A 16769-nucleotide genomic window follows, 5' to 3' on the forward strand; every position below is an offset into this window, starting at 1 on the left:
GAAGGGAACCCTGAGAGTTGAAAGACCTGAGAGCCGTTGTTTTGGGGAAGGGAACCTCAAGACCTCCTTTTTTAGTGTGAACTGTGCTAGATTGAACTTGGGGAAGGGACCCTCAAGATTTGACGGAACATTGTGGAGACACACATCCATCAGATCTGTGTTGAACTTGGCATAGGGAACCCAAGAAAGAACACTGAGCTAAGAACAGCTGAGACTTTACTTTTGAACACTATTCTGTTGACTAAAATCACATACCTCATTTTCTTTAGATGTGAGGATAAGCATAGGCTTTTGTCACAGACAGACTTTTTGATTTGGATTTACAGGCACAGACTTCCCTTAGTTTTATTTGGTCAGGAGAACACCCTACCTTAGTTATAGAACAAGTTAGACCTTAAACTACCCTGATATTTGAAATAAAACATTTTCTGAAATTTGAAATCTGTTGTCTGTTTCATCTCTTGATACCATGCCTATCTCACAAGAGACACCCACAATAGGCAGGAGAGTGGCGCAATGTTTAGAGAATTGGATACTGATATTCAGAGATACAGGGTGCTAGACACAGTCCAGGGAGTTCATCTACATTTCTATGCCCTTCAAATGCAAGCAAAGCTTCCGAGGCCTTTAGTGCAAAGCGTAGGAGACCAGCAATTACTGGAGACAGCGATAATGTACCTAGAGTGAAAGGAAGCCATAGTTCACGTAGCAAATACGTCAGACAGTTTTATAAGCAATATGTTGGTAAAAGGAAAACACAAGCCAGGATAGATCTCAGGGACGCCTACATAATGATACCCATTGCAGCAGAGCACGAGAGATTTCTGAGGTATCTTCGGAGATGCCAGACATAGGAATTCACATGCGTACTATTCTGGCTAGCGTCGGCTCCATGGTGCTTTACCAAGTTGATGAAACCTGCGGTGAGCAGCCTGAGAGAGCAGGGCATCTGTTTGATCATATATCTGGACGACATATGTATAATGTGTCAGGACAGAATTCTGATAAGGGAACAGGGGAAGATCAAGATATATCTACTACAACTGGAATTCCTAGTGAATTGGGAGAAGTCTCTGCTACAGCCGGAACAGACCATTGAGTTTCTAGGTTTCCTGGTAGAAAACAAACCAGGGCACCCTAAATTTACAGCATCAAAAAGAGATCAAGAACACTCTGATGAAAGAAGAGATGTCTTTATAGGAGATAGCCAGGTTGGTGGGGCGTTTGGTGTCATCAATTCAAGCTATATTACCAGGACCACTCCATTTCATGGCCCTGCATAGACTGAATATATAGCATCTCAGGAGGGGCATATCTTACAAGCATACATTTCCGATATCGCAGGCAGCGAGAGTGGAACGGGAGTGGTGGTTTCAGCATATGGAAGCCTGGAACGGGAGAGCAATATTTGGCTCATCCCCGAACCTGGTAATAGAGTCCGATATCAGCAGTTAGGGCTGGGGTGCCCGATGCAGAGAAAGGTCAACAGGAGGCAGGTGGTCAGAACAGGAGCTAAAGCTTCATATCAACTGCCGAGAATTGCTAGCGGGGTCGTATGCAATGAGATGTTGGACACAAGAGAGGGTGCAATGTTGTGTACTCCTCAAAATGGACAATGTGTCCGCAGTCAGATACATAAACAGACTGGCCGTTACGAGATCCAAAATGCTAGCAGAATTGGTGAAGGACTTTTAGCATTGATGCCTACAGCGAAAAGTGTCAGTGACAGCAGAATATCTGCTGGGGCGCCAGAACTAAGTGGCCAACTAGAACTCTAGGTTCCTCAGAGACACCAGCGATTGGAAGCTGGATGTGGAGGTATTCCAGGAACTAATGGCACTATGGGGCCATTGCCAGATGGACCTGCTTGCTTCAAGGCTAAACAACCAGTTACCTCGATTCTTCCGTTGGAGACCAGATCCGGAAGCAACAGAGGCATTTCTCCAAGCTTGGGGCCCAGACAGAGAATATGCATTCCAGCCATTTTCAATGATAGCAAGGACAATGGCCCAGGCGAAGAGGCAGGAGGCCTCTCTGATACTGATCACGCCAGATTGGAAGGGACAAGCTTGGTTCCCCAATCTTTTGGAGATGACTCATGACAACCTGATAGCTCTCCCGAAGAGGGAGCTTATCGTGCAGGATCCCACGGGAGGAAGTCACCCGTTTCTATGAACCTGATTGCATGGGCAATTTCAGGGGATCCTGGACGAGGCCGGGATTATCGGGTGAGGCTGAACACATTATTGAGGAGTCCTGGGCTCCAGGGACAAGGAAGGCCTATAGATCAGCATGGGCACAATGTCATAGCTGGTGTATGGAGAGGAACGTGCATTCCTCTGGAACAGATGTGGTGCATGTAGCACATTTCCTAGCGCAAATGGCGGTGCAAGGGAGAGCATACAGGACCATTAATACAGCGTGCTCTTCAATCTAACTGGGTCACCCGCATGTCGAGGGGATAGCTGTTGGGGAACACCCATTGATATGCAGACTACTGAGAGGTATAATACTACTCAGACCACCTACGTACTCCCAACTGTGGGATGCCGATAGGGTGTTGAGGTTGTTTTCGGCATGGCCAGACAACATGGATTTATCCAGAAAGGCACTGAAAGCCAAAGTGACAATGGTACTATGACTCATATCGTGCAAGAGGGTATCTGATGTGAGAGCTTTAGAGGTTAACAAGAAATGGATATCTCCAACTGGGGTGTCAATCTATATCACAAAAAGAACAAAGATGGGTTTAAGGACGATATCTTGCGACTCATTCCCGAATCAACCTAAGCTATGCCCAGTTAGATGCATAACAGCTTACGAAAAAATACGCAGTTGCTCATAGCGTTTTGGACAACATTTGGGGCAGTAACCCCGGCGACCCTGGCTAGATGGGTGAGATGGGTGATGCAGCAAGTGGGCATCGACGTAGAAAGCTACGGTGCGCACTCAGTGAGAGGAGCGATGGCCTCTAAGACATACAACGTAGGGGCACGACTGGAGGATATTATGAAATCAGTAGATTGGTCGAATGAGTAGACATTTAAGACTTTTTATTTCAAACCGATTGAGAGGATTGCAACGTTGGTGGTAGGTAAGCTTTAAACAAGCATAATCTGTGCCTCCGGGTCTTGACATAGAATTCCGATTTTCAATACTATTGTTATAGGAAGTCAAAATTCTATTAAAGGAACAGAGGCGAAGGATTATCCCACCCTAGCAATCGTGAATGTCAATGTACATATGTACTGATGATATTATGATATTGTATTTTTTTGTATTTATAATGGTGTATCATGATTACCTCCCGAACAGACCGGATGTCTCAGATATGATTTTATTTTGTAGGATACAATGCAGACGGCAAGCCGACAGGGACTTGAAGAGTTGGTTGGAGGATAATATACAGTTCGCGTTTACCGGTTGGGGTGCAAAAAGTTGTAAAGAGGATCAGCGAAAGAAAGAGGATATGATCAGAAAGGTTTCAGTGTTTATGGGACTGGATATGTGCTGATTGGTCATAAAAATCAAGTGTCTTGGAAAGGACCAATAATATATGAACTACCAAAGACTCAAACCAGTTGGGAGTTGTAGTCTAAGCTTTGTTATGTATATATATTATTGCTCTAATGTTGTGCTGCTCGAGAAGTAAAGATGAGAGAAAGCATAATTCTTAGCCCATAGCTCTCAACCTTTCATGGCCATTGGGCAGGTGAAAACCCCTGATTTTACATTTAGCGGGTGAAAGTCCATTGATTCCTATGGGCGTGTAGCGAGCTTGGCGGATGAGAGAGCCTTAGCATGCTTGCCAACATTCTGTGACCAAAAAGATGTAGGATTTTTTTTAAGTTTCAAAAATAATTATTCCCATAACAATGACATCACAGGAAAATACAAAACATACAATGGCAAGATGTTGAACTTTTAAAAATGAATAATTCTGAATGGTAACTTAACACCAAATTCAATTACCTAACTTCACAGAAGGTAAACACAGAGAGCTTGTAGGAAACATTTGCCACTGCTCTGTAGTGGCAGCCCAGGCAGTACGGTAAGATAGCTCAGCTGGTTGAGCGCTCGCTGCTACGATCTGAGTGTGATCTGTAGGTCGCAGGTTCGAATCTTGGCAAGGCCAACTCAGCCTTTCATCCTTCCGAGGTCGATAATTGAGTACCAATGTCGATTGGGTGATATTGTATGTAAATCTGTGCTCTGTAAAGTGCTTCGGATTAAGGTGCTATATAAATAACACATCATTATCATTATATTTATTGCGAGTTGAACACTGAATGACATGGCTACTGATCCCCCAACCCCCCTCAGTGTGATAGGCAGATGCTGTGTGATGATGTTACACTCTGCCACTTGCCTTCACTGGTGGTTCATCTAAGGGTTGTCTCGGCAAGAGTGTAAGACAGAGTCAAGTAGCTGTCAGGTCAGTGGATTGGTCTGAACCTAATCAAAGTAAGGACCTACCAGTCCACTGTATAGACAGACTCATCAATGTGAAGCATGCTTTGTCCTGGAGCCTGCCTTAGAGTCAGAAAAATTACTTGCCACTGTAGAAAGCAGTAGGATCTGTCACTGAAATCTGTAGACGGTAGGACTGCGTAAAAAGCAGTAGCCTACTGCCTAAATCCATAGCTCTCAACCATTTGTGTTGCAAAGGCGGGTGAAATCACCCGATTTTGTTTTTGGCGGGTAAGACGCCCATTGGAATGAATGGGCTTGCAGGAGGCTTGGCGGGTGAGCATACCTCTCAACCATTTCTGTTGCAAAGGCGGGTGAAATCACCCGATTCTGTTTTTGGCGGGTGAGACGCCCATTGGAATTAATGGGCGTGCAGGAGGCTTGGCGGGTGAGTCAGCCCTTTACAGGGCGGGTGACACCCGCCAAAAGCGTGTGAGTGGAGAGCTATGCTAAATCTGTTTATAGCTCTCAACCATTTGGGTCGCGAAGGCGGGTGAAAACACCCGATTTTAGTTTTGGCGGGTGAGACGCCCATTGAAATGAATGGGCGTGCTGGAGGCTTGGCGGGGGAGTCAGCTGTTTACAAGGCGGGTGACACCCGCCAAAAGCGGGAGAGTTGAGAGCTATGTCTGTAGGCTTAGCAAGTATGCCTTAGTAGCGGGTGACAGCCGCCAAAAGCGTGTGAGTTGAGAAGTATACCTTGGCCTGTGTCTTTAATAGAATTATGACTTTCTATAATGATAGTATTGACAATCTGAATTTTCATTTGTTTACTGGACTTTCATGTTTTCTGATTCTCTGGACCATCATATCAAGTATCCTTCTATATCAGTGCTGTTTTGCTCTTATTCTTTCTAGTTTCTTGTTCTCTGTGGTTCTATTGTAACCATTTCACCTATTGTACCAACTAATTAATTTTTGTAAAGCGCCTTGGCGCTATCAATAAATAACGGTAACATAAAGTCTATGCAGTCAGATCATGCAGCGTGCTCCTTTTGCACGCTATTCGCCAGCGCTATGTTAAGATGGCCGCTGAACTTACACCTTCACCGCTGTCCGTTGTCTATTTCACTGTCAGCAGAGCGTGGCCATCTCCATGGCGACAGGAAGCTCTCGCGAGTTTAGACAGGAAGTTTTCCGGTGGGTCTGATGACAAGCGCTCGGCCCCGCCCCGTGAAGATGTCGGGCGTGGAGCTCACTCTGCTGGGCATGTTAGGACCCGGGTGAGGCTTGTCATCTCCAGTCACGAAAGCCAAGGGCTGTCCCGGAGCTATGGAGCACATTCTGACGCCCAAGGTGAGGATTGGGTTTTATTCTGCCTGCGGGGAGTGTTGCTAGCGCTTCACACTGTCCGTCTCCTGCTGGCGGGTGGAAGCAGAGGAGACGGAGCCCGGACGTCGCAGACTGCAAGATCCTACATGGGTCTCTCTCTCTCTCAAAGGGCGCTGCTGGCCAGATAGCCAGTGTTACCCTGTACACAGGGACGAGGTGGTCACACGAGCCATGCCTGGGTCGGCAATGACCCGGAGAAGGGAGATTGCAATGGAAGGCATTGCACTAGAAAGCGGTGCTGCCCTGCACAGAACGAATGACGGATACACTGTGTGGAGGAGGATGATTTGGGGGCCAGGGGGACCAGAGCAGAGGGTGTCCCCTCCCCTTTAAGTCTAGAAAGAAGTGTGATTTCAGGTTAGCTTAGTAAGGACACCTGCTGCTGAAATAAATGTAAATGTACCCTGCCATTGGGAGATGCACCATGTAGTAAGTGACTTGTTGGCCAGATTGGAAAGGATGAACCTTGTGCGGGCTGAAACTTGGAAAACATGTCCTTTTCATTAAGAAAACGAGGGAGCGATGCGCACTTAGACTCCTCTTAATAAAGTAACTTGATTTGAGACCTATTGTACTAACCGTATGTATCCCTTGCAATGTTTAATAATGGCACACTTTGCAGAAATTATTGCAGTTTCTGTATTACCCCATCAACTCTTTACGTTTTCAGTCCATGATTTTAAAGTTGGTGCACTTTGACTACACTATTGCAATAGAGCACCGATGGGGAGGAATGGCATATGAGGAGGAACACACAGGAATGACATGTGCGGAGGGACGCACAGTCTATAGGTGTTTGGTTATGAACCGACCCATTGACTGCCCATGGCCATGCTAATAAAGATTCCCCCTGCTAATGTTGCAGGGAGATCTTAATTCTATTAAAGACAAGGAGGCGAGCATTATGCTGGAAGAATAAAGAGAAGATGAAGATGAAGCATAATGCACACCTCCGTCTTGACATAGAATCCCTATGGCCATTGCCACCCATTTCTGCCTCTCCCCGCCCAAAACTACTCCTCGTGTGAATTTTTTAAGCTGGCTTTAACCTTCACCTGGCATCAGACATTACACTCAAAGTGCCTGCCAGGTTTTTTTTCAAAGAAGTCTTCTGAGAGATTATGACTTAACTGGAGTTATAAACACGCTGCTGGTGTAAATAAACATTTCTTACCAGGCTTGTCCTCAGCCACTTGATTTATAAGCACTATACGGGTCCTTAACTGAAGCCTGGTTAAAAAACCAACGGTTTTGACTTGTGTATAAGTATTAGGAATTTCCCAGGTACTCGCACCGGATGCCATCAATGGGTAGTTAGTACCACTATGGCAGTGCCTGTCAAGTGTCTTAACCATGCCTATCCAAAAACCCAAACTGTTGGCGTTGCCAATGCTTGTTCTATGTCAGTTACTTTGGAACACACTGCACGATCATACATGTTCCCATTGAGTCCAGTTTGAAAATGACATATGTTCCATTTAACACACTCATAGCTTGCAACATAGCGTTATTACAATAGTCCTCTAGTGTTATGTTAAGTTGACTTATACCATGCTCGCGTGGCTCTTTAAGAAAGTGGGTTGGGTAGGTTAGCAAGGGTAGAAAGCATAGGATAGATGTTGTGCTCTTCTGTTGGAGCTTGTAGGACCAGGAGAAACTGGGGTATGTGCGTGTCAGTTTTCTAAGTGTGTTTGGATTGTGCACACTGGGGTTATTGTGTCCAGAAAGGCAACATCCAGTGACTGGGTTGTTTGCAGCAGTTGGTTCTTATGACAGATGTGTGGGATGTCTGTTTGTGTGAGGTGGGACTGGCCCGTTCTGTCTGGGGTATGCTGGGGAGGAGGGAGGAGCAGGGATGGTTTGTGGTTAGTATGGTGTGTTCGTTTTATTGTTAGTTCCAGAACCCATACTGTCATTTCATTGATTGTCTCGTGTCCCTGGTGGTCTTGCTGGCAGTTACCTTTTTTGTTTGCTAATGACGTTGAATAGCCAGGTTTTCAGTCATTTTCTGAAAGGGAGTTGGTCTTCTGTCGTTCTTATCTCCTCAGGATTAAGTTCCATATATTGGCAATTAGATGTTATACCAAGGAAAGCATTTCATTAAAATGAAAGTATGAACATTTGGCATGCTCCGAGCCAAAAACCATTTTTTTAGTAAAACATATCCGGCAGGGACTAAAAACCTCCATCTTGGGGTCGATTGATGTTGTTGTTCCGCTGTCACTGCACACTTGACAATTTCCCAAATTAATACTGCACCAACAGCATACCTTGCATTTTTCAATAATAATATATACTTATCACCAGTGTTCCAGATAAAATTTGTAAGTAGGAGTATTTTATTCCCTATGTTTTAAAGTTACAGTAAAATATTATTTCTGGGAGTCCATTTCCCAACGGGAGTATTTTAGTTTGTTTTTTTAAAAGCGTGTCCTCCTTTATTTTTTTTTTTGTCTTTTTTTTAAATTTATTTTTTTTTTACTGGTAAACGGATATGTTTTTGTAATAATTATTTCTTTGCACCTAGTTATTCATGCACATTGAAAGAGGCATGTTTACCTCATTGGATCAGGCGATAACAAGAGGAGTTTCATCCTGTGGTACTACGTGCACTACTGGTCCAAACATATCCATGGAGCTGTGTGAGTGAAAATAAGGGTACACTGTGTCTTTTTCTTATTTTTGTTGCTAGTATTTGTACTCCCCATTTTTATTTTTTGGGATTAGTTGCCTATGTTTAGGGAACAAAAGTGGCTCATAACACGCCTTATCTATATAGAGCTGATTATCACTATTACTTTTGCTATGTTCTCCACTATGTACATTTAAAATTTTCAAGTCGCTAATGCAGCAGATATTACACATTGTGATTTAGTTCTTGTTTAATGAATGCAACACCTATAACACTTGTCTAGAAGAATTCGCATTTTTCAGAGTCCATACATGTCCTGGTCCCAGAATGTATACATTCTAAGTTTCTATAATGTGATGCCAACGAATTCAGATGTTCAACACATCGAGAGGTGTCCACTATGAACCCCAGGAACTCCATGTACTGCTCAGGTTGCAGGAGGGACTTCTCCCTGTTCACCAGGCATCCCAACTGACCCATCAGATCCAATGTGACGTTTGCCTGTTTCTTGATTATCTCCTTGTCTTGTCACATTATGCAAATGTCGTCTAAATAGATAATCGGGCGTATCCTCTGCTCTTAGATATGTCCCTTCTGGTTTCAACTTCGTAAAACACCATGGGGCTGACGCTAGCCCGAAGGGCAAACATGTGAATTCCCATATCTGCTCCTTACATCAGAACCTTAGAAATCTCCTCTTTTCTACTGTGATTGGTACCGTCAGCTATGCATCTCTGAGATCTATCCTGACCAGCCAGTCGTCTCGCTGTAGTATGTCTCTCAGGAGGTGAATACCCTGCATCTTGAAATGCCTGTGCAGCACAAAACTGTTCAATTCTCTTAGATTTATAACCAGTCTCAGTTTGTGCTTCGCTCTTAATAAAAACATATTGCTTATGAAGCTCCCTGTCCAACACCTGCCTTATGGCTGCCTTCTGCACTAAGGCCTTTATTTCTGCATCTAATAGCTCTGTCCGCTGCGTTCTGTACCAACTTGTTTGGCCACCTTTCTTGAATTGGGTTGGAATGAAAATCTATCTGAAATCCTTGTACTGTATTCATAACCCAGGCATCTGATAAGTCGCGCCAGTGATCTACATATAGCGCTAGTTTCACGCTTACTGCTGGCACTCTTTCACAGTGTCCGAGTCTCTGCTCTCACCTGAGTTAGGCTGTTGCTGGCGACCTGACTGCCTCCAGCCTTTTCCTCTCCCTCTCCCTCTTTATGGGAAGGAAGGGTTGGGTTTTCGCTTGTCCTGTCTCAACTGACTTCTGTCGTTGAAGGACCTGTTGTGTGTGTGTGTGTGTGTGTTTGTGTGAGTGTGAGATCCGGTCTTAGTGTGAATTCAACACTCCATACAAAGTTCTTAAGCCTTTCTAAAACCGAGTGACGGGCAAGTGTCTCCTTTTCCAACACCAAATATCTTTTATATGTGCCTTGTAACACCCACGATGCACGAGTAATCCCTTTCATCTCACCCGACGTAACCTCTTGCGACGAAACTGCTCCTTTCCCAAATCGATTGCATCCACCGGTACTATGGCTCTTTTGCTTGTGTCAAATTGGCTTCATGCCTTAGCCATGCCAATTTCGGACTTTATTTTCCTAAATTCCGCTTCTCATTTAACTACTCCAAAGAAATTCTTCACCGCACCTCAATAAACTGCGCATTGCATTTTGTCTGCAAAAGTTTTCCACACATTTCTGAGAGTATAAGGTGGCTGCATTTTAATGAACTGACTGTTGAACATGTCTTATTAGTGTGTGGTGAAAAGTGGGCACTCATTGATGAAAGACTCCACTCTGTAACCTTCAGTTGCGACCTCAGGTCCCTTTCCTTCATGCCGATTGCAGAGCAGACTTTAAAATGCACATGCCAGATAGCCATGTGTGTTGCCTGTAGATGAGGTTTTTTTCCCCTTAAACATCTTATATTAAAAAAAATAACTAAACGTGTAACCCACCCACACCGAATATGTATGTTTTCATGATAAAGAATACCTTTTTTTTAATTTGTTTTTTTGGGACATTTCAGTTCCTTATTGTTACTTTGATAGGTTAATCCCCCTCAAACCAACTGATGCCTGTGCATTACAAAGATTGCAGGCATGTCATCAAGCAAGTCTGGTGTTTCCTGAATTTCTCTCCCCATCCAAAACCTTTGTGCATATTATGTTTTTTGGCTTATAGATTTCGTAATGGCCTTTACGACATGTTTCTCAATAGATCCCAACTTAGTATTCATGTTGCCATTTATACTTCATGACAGATCTGAATATGTGCAAAGAGCTACATTATCTGTTTTATATCCATGTCCTGAAGTTATTAGCTGATATCACTAGTGCAGATGGCCATTGAAAGACTGTGCATATTAACAATGCTTTCATCTCGTCTAGCCACCTTCTCCAATCCCTCTTCCCAAGTGTCTTGCATCAAGGTTCACTCCCACAAAGCTTTTTTCCTTCTTTGTTGGCTATTTTTCTAGCGGTAGCGCTTTTTATCTTTGAGTTTTTTACTTTCTCCTCGCCAAAATGAATTCCCCTCAACACCTCTACACTACCTCCTTACCTAGTCCTGCACTAGTCTTTGTTTCCACCTCTTCACTTCTTTCTTCTTAAACGTTATCCAAGATTTCCTCCTCAATTCTTTCGGACAAACTGTGTTTCAGGAAGTTTCACCATTTCTTCACCTCATTCAATAGTTCCACTAACCGCCCTGCGTCACTATACTTAATTTCCTGTCCACCTCTCAGCTCTTCTCACACCAACTGTTTAATCTCCTCTAGAACAATTCAGGCTTTCTAGTTCCTGGTTATTGCTCTCTCATTCTTCAGCCCTTTTAGGTACCCTCTTGACTCTTTTTAAACACTTTCCTTATACAAGGTTATATTCTTCAGTTCCATAGTATCCCACTTTACGTCTTCAACCCTTTTGGCATTGTCTCCCTTCCACTCTTCTGGTGCTTCCTTCTCATGTCGCCCTGGATTATTTTATCCACCCCCTCTGACCTTTACCTCCCAGCCTTCTGTGTTTTGCTCCTTCAGTCCACCAGGTCTTTAGATCCCCCAATTTTAGGGCCTGCCTTTACTCTAGCCTTCTGCCGCCTCCTCTCCCCAGGCTCCATGGACTCTTCTCCAGTCTCCTGCATCTGCTCTTTCTCCTAGTGCCACCACCTACTAACTGGGCCCCTACGGGTTTTGTAAGGCATTTGCCCCTCCTTACAGCCTACCGCTGGTGATCAGATGTGGTGGTTTTGCATGGCGAGTTTGGGAATTGTAGTTCTCTGGGCCTGGATGGATCCGGACCACATCTTTGAGAACCACGGCCACCATATTATCATTACTAACTCCCTTTTTATTGTTTGAGTGGGTTTGGGAGAAGCTGCAGCTGCCAAGTACTAGCGCTGTCAGACCCGCAAAAATGTCGCTTCTCGTTCTTAAAGGGGCCATGGAGGTGACTATCGCCCTGTGACAAAGTACCCGTTTTGGGGCACGTCACACCATCTTGACATTTGGAGAAAGTTGAGCCACATGTGACTTTTCTAGTCCTTGGTGGCTCACTTCGCCCCACATGTCGGGGACTACGCTAATCTGCTAGCCCATGTACCTCCCAGAATGTGGATGAGGGATGTTAATTAAGCCACAGAGGCAGCCCTCTATAACCATGGTCTTAAGCACCCCAACCAACAGAAAGCATTGCCAAGTGTTGCAGTGCTCCACAAAACAGTGACAAATATGACGGTGAAAGGTACTACGTTTGAACCCACGATATTTGCGCAGCCCCATTGAAAGATGGCCTGCAGTCTACCTGAACGTGAGCGAATGAGGAAACTATTGCAGATTGTTTCCCCCAACGCTTAGGCTGTGGCCTGACCTTCCATTAGTGCAAGTCATTCGAAGATGGGGCTGCATGCCCCGGATGTCTTTCAAACAGTGCAGCACTACAATAACAGTAGGGCTCATCGGGTAATAAACCAATATCAGACTTTGACTGATATTGTCTGAGTGAAATTAACAACCCCCATGGGATTAACCATTCACTGAAAAGAATTTAAACATTTATGAGGAGTAACCTATCGGGGAGAACTCTGGAAACCTTACTGAGCCTACGATGTATAAAAGAGACCGGGAAAGCACAGTGGCGGAGAAGATCTGCTTGATGTTGCTCCCCTGACACAATGGGAGAGTCAGGAAGGGAGAAACATAGCAGAAGATTGCTGTCTGGAAGAAGGTGATCTTGAACAGGAGTCTTATTTCCTGGAAGAAGGCATTCAAATCCCTGGTGGTTTGGAAGGAATGCTTTACCAGTGGTGTGCAAGAGCACCACCCTATGCCCTAGAGGAATTGGAGAGCCAAATGCTGATGCGCCCCACCATCAACCACAGGGATTAAGAGGCAGAGAACCAGAGCCATGGCAGGAGGATGACCTAATATTGTGTACCTGAAAAAGATCCTAAATGAGGGGGTGAATTACCCATTGAAGTGAATCCTGTAAACCAAGGTCTGGGAGGGACGTGTTGTGAAGTAGATGACATGCAATTCCTGCACCAGACCAGCTGTGAAGAAACCTGTTGTGCTGAAAGCTAACAATCCCAAGGTCTGGGAGAGACCAGAGGTAATCAAGACAGGTTTTGTGAAGTCATGCACCATGAGGCTGAGGGGAAGCGTAAGAGGGCAAGCCTAAGGCAGAGAACCGGTCACCTCTGCGGCAGAGAACCGGTCACCTCTGCGGCAGAGAACCGGTCACCTCTGCGGCAGAGAACCGGTCACCTCTGCGGCAGAGAACCGGTCACCTCTGCGGCAGAGAACCAGTCACCTCTGCGGCAGAGAACCGGTCACCTCTGCGAGATCTTGAGAGAACTGGTGGAAGCACAGTTACTGAAATGCTCAATCCTTTGAGTAAACCTGGGAAGCGCCTTTCAAGAGAATGTTTGTTTTGCTTTGTTTGTATAACAATAATCATATAAGAATAGGGCTTTGAGAACTTTTGTGTTAGCCAAATGTTGGAATATGTGTTGCTAGTGTGAAGGATTTCGTAGTCTGACCCAGTCAGGAGGGGAAATGGGACCCCTCTCAGCCTAGGGTGGGAGCCCTACCAGGATGGAAGTCTGAGCCAGTCCTGTCTCGGAGTGGAAAGTTAGAGTTGGGAGGGCCTCAGTCCCTGTCCCTTCTATGTGCCCATGTGATTGAAAATGGTATCCCTCTTAATCACATTAGTGGTAGCCCATAGATGTCATATGACCTGTGGAGATTGATGCAGATCCTCCCTGTTTTTAGTGGAATGTGACAACTTGGATGATGACCCTGTCTACTATCAGTTTCTTTTGAATAGCCCTGAGCAGGATCTCAAATGGTTATGCCGGATTTGGCACCTTTGGTGAAAGAGCGAGGGAGTAGAGAAGAACCCAGAGCCTTGGGATCTAATCCTGGCTCTTGACATGTATGAAATCCTGAAACTAACCCTTCCGTGGTCCCAAGGCACCAGATGATTTTTGAAGAGTGAGTATTTTTGCTCCCTAATTCTTTTTCCCAATCGGGAATTTGTTTAATTGAATACAAATATAATTGTCTAAACATTTTCTTTTTTGTAATTCTTACTACTTTGCAACTAGTAGTTCGTACGAATTTAAACATGCATTTTTACCTTAATGTCCTCTTAAGATGAGGTAGTTATAAGAGTAGAGTAGAACTCCTTCCGGTGGAATTGCTCGGCTGGTAGCCCTGATCTGAAAATGTGTGAAGTGTGGGTGGAAGTCAGTGGTGTGGAATTATCCGGTGTGTCGGTTTCCCGTTTTCTATGGGAGGATTTGTACTCCTATTCTTGTGTGGGGTTTTATCTTTTATTAGGGCGTACAAATATGATGCTTATCTGTCAGCCTGCACGTGCCCATATCTTCCAACACTTGCAGTGCTATGAAAAGGGCTAAATGCTGATTTTAAAGCACCATATACATTTTTATATACTAATGATTGTGTAACATAGTCTGTTTTGGTGCTAAAACCTTGTTTCGTTGTATGGAGGCGTTACCTTTCTTTTTGCAGTATTGAGGGAGACCTCTTATTTTTACACAACGGACACAGATGGAACCTTCTTTGGCCATTGCCTCAATTCTGGCAGAAACCTTCTTTTCTGGAACCCTTAGGGGATCAATGATTCGGATGCTGTTGTAATTCCACATAGCAGCGTGCCAGAAAATAGAGTAAAATGTCAGAATAACAAAGCATCAGAGTTAATTTTGTTTTATTTGGCAAACTAGAACGAGTGCAGTGGTTACAGTGGATCATCTTCAGCACAGATACATTACATCCCAAGAATGACACTACGTGAGGTGCTCAAGGTACAAACATAGTTTAGAACAATGTGAAGACAGTAGGGTCACTGTTTTAATTGTCCCAAGGTTAGTGGTCAGGAGGGAGGGCCGCCAGGTAGGTGCGAAAATTTACCAGCATAATGCCAACCAGAATATTTTGAGAACTGGACATTTCTGCTTTGTTATGCTGCATTACATAATCCTGAATGCTTTTCAATATTGGCAGTGACGAAGTGCTGGCTAGTACAGCTTTCCTGGAACTAGATTGCCTGATGACCCAATTTACTGTGCACCGAGAACAGCAGAAAGAAATGGGCAAGGCATGCACCCAGCTTTCAAATGGCTGTTTTATTTTTTTATTTTTTTGTTCTACTTAAATTATTCTAAAAAGAGACAACAATGTTTGGATCTTAAAGCCTAACTTCTAGAGTAGAGTAGACTCGGTTGTAAAGACTTGCACTAGTGTGGGCCTAGTTCTGCTATGGGCAAAACTGCTTCCTGTTATGGTGTAATGGTTCCTTTTCTAGTATGTGTACCGCACCCATGTCAGTCACCTCCAGGAACAGGCCAGAGATGTAGCAAGGCTGCAGCAGATCTTCGACCACGAGCATAGTATCTTTTTACGACCGCATCCTCATTTGTTACTATTGCAGAAAAGATGGTCCATACATATATCCTGTCCACTGTTTTTAAGTTCCTCTTTACAACAACTAATATCGTGGCTAACCGGTATTGGTCCAGTGGTCGAACAAATGATTTCTCAGTTAAACAAAATATGAATGTTCCTGCTTCCTCCTACGTGTGCCTGTCTTATGAAGCTGCATAGTTTCCTGTAATATTGCAGCAACTTGCATCCCCTGAAGCTTTAAATAAAGCTTTTTAAACCTTAGTTGTTTTGTGACTTTTGACTTTTAGAGCCCACTCTATGCCAGCAAAATATATTTTTGCACTGTGTAATACAGGTTAAAACTGTGGCAAGCATCTTAACTACACGTTATTGAAGAATGTTTTCCTCTTGGCGTTGAATTTTTGATTTTTCTGTCAAGTATCACTGATGAAATAGTGACTTTTTCTTGTAGTTCATGCAGGCTTTATCCCAAGCTTTCCAGGCAATGAGAGCTCCATGGTCTTCTGTAGGCAGTGATTGATCATGTGTAGCTGTGGTAGAGTTTTGTGGTAGTTTTGGTCCATTGGAAAAGGCAATTGTGAGAGACTTCTAACGTTTGACCCCTGGGGACAAAACCTCAAACAACAAAACAATTACAGTCCTCTTTGTTGGTGGATAGTTTTGTAGGACATGTGGGTCTGAGGAGGATGGCGAATCTTGCATGTGAAGTAGCCAGGGCTCTAAACTTGAACTTGTCAATAGCAATTGGCGAGTGATGGTTTGACTCCTGTCGAGTAAGAAATTGTCTGCTGTCTGATGTGAAGAACTGAGGGGGCCAGTGGATTTGTATGCCTGGCTAGTAGCTTGCATCCTGCCATGTTTACCCCCTGGATTAGGCCCTAGCTGCCAACAGTACTGGCAGGAAACTATGCATGGTCATAAACCTTACCCAGTGAACAGTATTGTTAGGCCATAAATCCTGAGGCACTGTAGTAACGGGTATTGTATTGTGCATGGCTTCATGGCATGCTCTTTGCTTAGTACAAGTTGGGCATAACCACATTTATCCGTCTCTGAAGTCCTATGTGATGTAATTTGACATCTGATCTGTTATGTAATGTCTGGTGAATCGTTTCACTACCACTTTTCTTTATTTGTGGAACATGTAAACCTGGGTTTCGCCTATTTTACATAGATGTTTCAAGCTTTAATTTAACTTGGGACCGTACAAAAGTGAAGCCTCAAAATGTGCACTAGCTGCTCGATTTTGCTATTAAAATAAAAAAATAACTTGGTACAGAGTTAACCTGCACACTCCCCCTTCAAATACAATTACTGCTTGGTGTGACGAATCTGGACTATTCGTCTCTTCTCCCGTGGATGGGGTGGCTCCCCTGTTATGGCTATGGAGGTGAACC

At 44.2% G+C, this 16769-nt stretch overlaps 1 protein-coding gene across 1 annotated transcript in view; it reads left to right on the forward strand.

The window, feature by feature from the left end:
* Positions 1 to 5622: 5622 nt before the first annotated feature.
* Positions 5623 to 16769, forward strand: part of MTMR8 (myotubularin related protein 8) — a 710603-nt gene continuing 699456 nt past the window's right edge. Inside the window, exon 1 of the mRNA XM_069612538.1 lies at positions 5623 to 5766. Within this exon, the coding sequence (XP_069468639.1) occupies positions 5743 to 5766 (24 nt within the window). The 5' untranslated portion in view covers positions 5623 to 5742. The remainder of the gene's footprint in view (positions 5767 to 16769) is intronic.

This window comes from Ambystoma mexicanum, chromosome 5p, assembly GCF_040938575.1.
Source record: "Ambystoma mexicanum isolate Mex_15411 chromosome 5p, UKY_AmexF1_1, whole genome shotgun sequence".
NCBI lineage: Eukaryota > Metazoa > Chordata > Amphibia > Caudata > Ambystomatidae > Ambystoma > Ambystoma mexicanum.